We start from the raw sequence: 2,197 nt of genomic DNA, 5'->3' as shown, positions 1-2,197 counted from the left end.
CCACCCCTACCCCTTTGGGCCTTTTCCTATTTCAAAGTATCAATTATTAGTTATCAACCCTTTTTTTTTTCCATTCAAGAGAAATCATTTATTGATTACACATGATAATGGATGATACATAGCTTCAATCCCATCTATCATTTTATCTGGTACCATTATTCAATTTAGATATTGTATAGGATGTGCCAACAATCATTTTTATAACCAAATATCTGACTCTGCTTGCTTGGGTGACCTTTTTAATGGTCAAATTCAGAGGTCACAACAGTAACTGTCAGTTCAACTACACCAAGGTTTCTGAAGACAATGGCTTCATTACCCAAGCAATTGTGAAGAAACTTTTAAATGGAACCTGGTATCACCCTGAAGGAATTCTAACTTCACACTGTTGGGGATGTTTACCAAGATGGCTTCAGAGTAGACTAACTTTACACAGCACATTTAAAAAAAGACACATTTATTCAGCGTCATGATCAGACTATTACATTTAGCAATTAACAGCATGGGTGCAAAAAAAAAGGTCTACATTAAAACCCTTTGTTGGAATGTTTTACACTTTCCACAGAACAGAAACTAAAATAACCTGTTATACAATTAGTCACAAATACAGTCCTCGAGTTTTTTTGCCCATACACATGAGTATTGTCTAAAACATGTCTTCTTTGTAGCAGCTAGGCCCTGCCACCACTGTGCTTGGGTGAGTTCACAAATCTCTTGTAACCTGTAGCTTCCCTGTCACTTCTCTGGCTCCCCTCTCCTGCCAAGCTTTGTTTCCTGGCAGTATTAAAACCTTCTGCCACTGCCATAGCTACTGCTGCTGCTGGAACAGCCATAGCCACCTTGATTTCGTGGTTTGGCAAAGTATTGGCCTCCACCACCATAGGGCCCAGAGCTTCTGCCGCCAAAGTTTCCTCCCTTCATGGGTCCAAAATTTGAAGACTGATTGTTGTAATTGCCAAAATCATTGTACCCTCCACCACCTCCAAAACTGCTTCCATCACTACCAAATCCATTGCAGCCTTCCCCACTGTGACCATATCCATCTCCACCACGGCTGCCGCTAAAGCCACCTCGACCACTGAAGTTTCCTCCCCGACCGAAATTGTCATTGCCACCAAAACCACCTCCAAGGCCACCAACAAAATTTCCAGAACCACTTTGACCTCTTTGGCTAGATGAAGCACTAGCTGTCTCCTGTTTCGACAGGGCTTTCCTCACTTCACAGTTGTGGCCTTTCACAGTATGGTATTTCTGAATGACAATCTTATCCACAGAATCATGGTCATCAAAGGTTACAAAAGCAAATCCCCTCTTCTTCCCACTGCCTCTATCAGTCATGATTTCAATCACTTCAGTTTTTCCATACTGTTCAAAATAATCTTGTAGGTGATGTTTTTCAGTATCTTCTTTAATGCCACCAACGAAGATCTTCTTCACAGTTAAGTGGGCACCAGGTCTTTGAGAATCTTCTCTTGAGACAGCTCTCTTTGGTTCCACAGCTCTTCCATCTGCCTTGTGTGGCCTTGCGTTCATGGCTGCATCCACCTCTTCTGCAGTGGTGTAAGTGACAAACCCAAAGCCCCTGGAGTGCTTGGTGTTTGGATCTCTCATTACCACACAGTCCATGAGCGTTCCCAATTGCTCAAAATGGCTTCTCAGACTCTCATCTGTTGTTTCAAAGCTCAGTCCTCTGATGAAGAGCTTCCGCAGCTGTTCAGGCTCCTTAGCAGACTCTGACTTAGACATGACGGCAGTTGGAAGAGAGACTAAAGATGTTTCCTCGGTGGCGTCTACGAGCAAAAAAGAGTGAGCTACTGAAGGTACTCCAGTTATTAATCCTTTTAATCCTTATTTACACTCTCAGTTTCTCACACTAGAGAAACAATTTGGTATTTACACACATGTGTCTTATTTATTTCACTTAAGAGTATGGCCTCAATATGCATCCATTTAGCTATAAATAACTCTAGTTCCTCATTCTTTATGGCTGAGTAGTACTCCATTTTATAAAAAAAACCCCACATCTTCTTTATCCAGTTTCCAGTTGATGGGCACTTGGGCTGTTTCCAAGCTTTAGCTATTACAAATTGTGCGGCTATGAACATGGGTACACATATATCTCTGTGGTATGATTGTTTTAATTCATTTGGGAAAATACCCAGAAGGGAATAGTTGGGTCAAATGGGACCTCCAGGCC

At 41.9% G+C, this 2,197-nt stretch overlaps 1 protein-coding gene across 1 annotated transcript; it reads right to left on the bottom strand.

Moving 5' to 3' along the window:
- Positions 1 to 242: 242 nt before the first annotated feature.
- LOC101703162 (heterogeneous nuclear ribonucleoprotein A1-like) lies at positions 243 to 1,746 on the bottom strand. The gene has a single exon (XM_004854705.2). The coding sequence runs from the start codon at positions 1,744 to 1,746 to the stop codon at positions 784 to 786; it is 963 nt and encodes a 320-aa protein (XP_004854762.2). The 3' UTR covers positions 243 to 783.
- Between the last annotated feature and the right edge of the window lie 451 nt (positions 1,747 to 2,197).

The sequence above is a fragment of the Heterocephalus glaber genome, unplaced genomic scaffold (assembly GCF_053883595.1).
Source record: "Heterocephalus glaber isolate CG9 unplaced genomic scaffold, H.glaber_assembly_v1.0 deba00001472, whole genome shotgun sequence".
Taxonomy (NCBI): domain Eukaryota; kingdom Metazoa; phylum Chordata; class Mammalia; order Rodentia; family Bathyergidae; genus Heterocephalus; species Heterocephalus glaber.
This window is presented reverse-complemented; position numbering and strand designations above follow the sequence as displayed.

Bases quoted from the DNA above. Each gene is read 5' to 3' on its own strand.
- LOC101703162 (XM_004854705.2), bottom strand. From the start codon at position 1,746: ATGTCTAAGTCAGAGTCTGCTAAGGAGCCTGAACAGCTGCGGAAGCTC.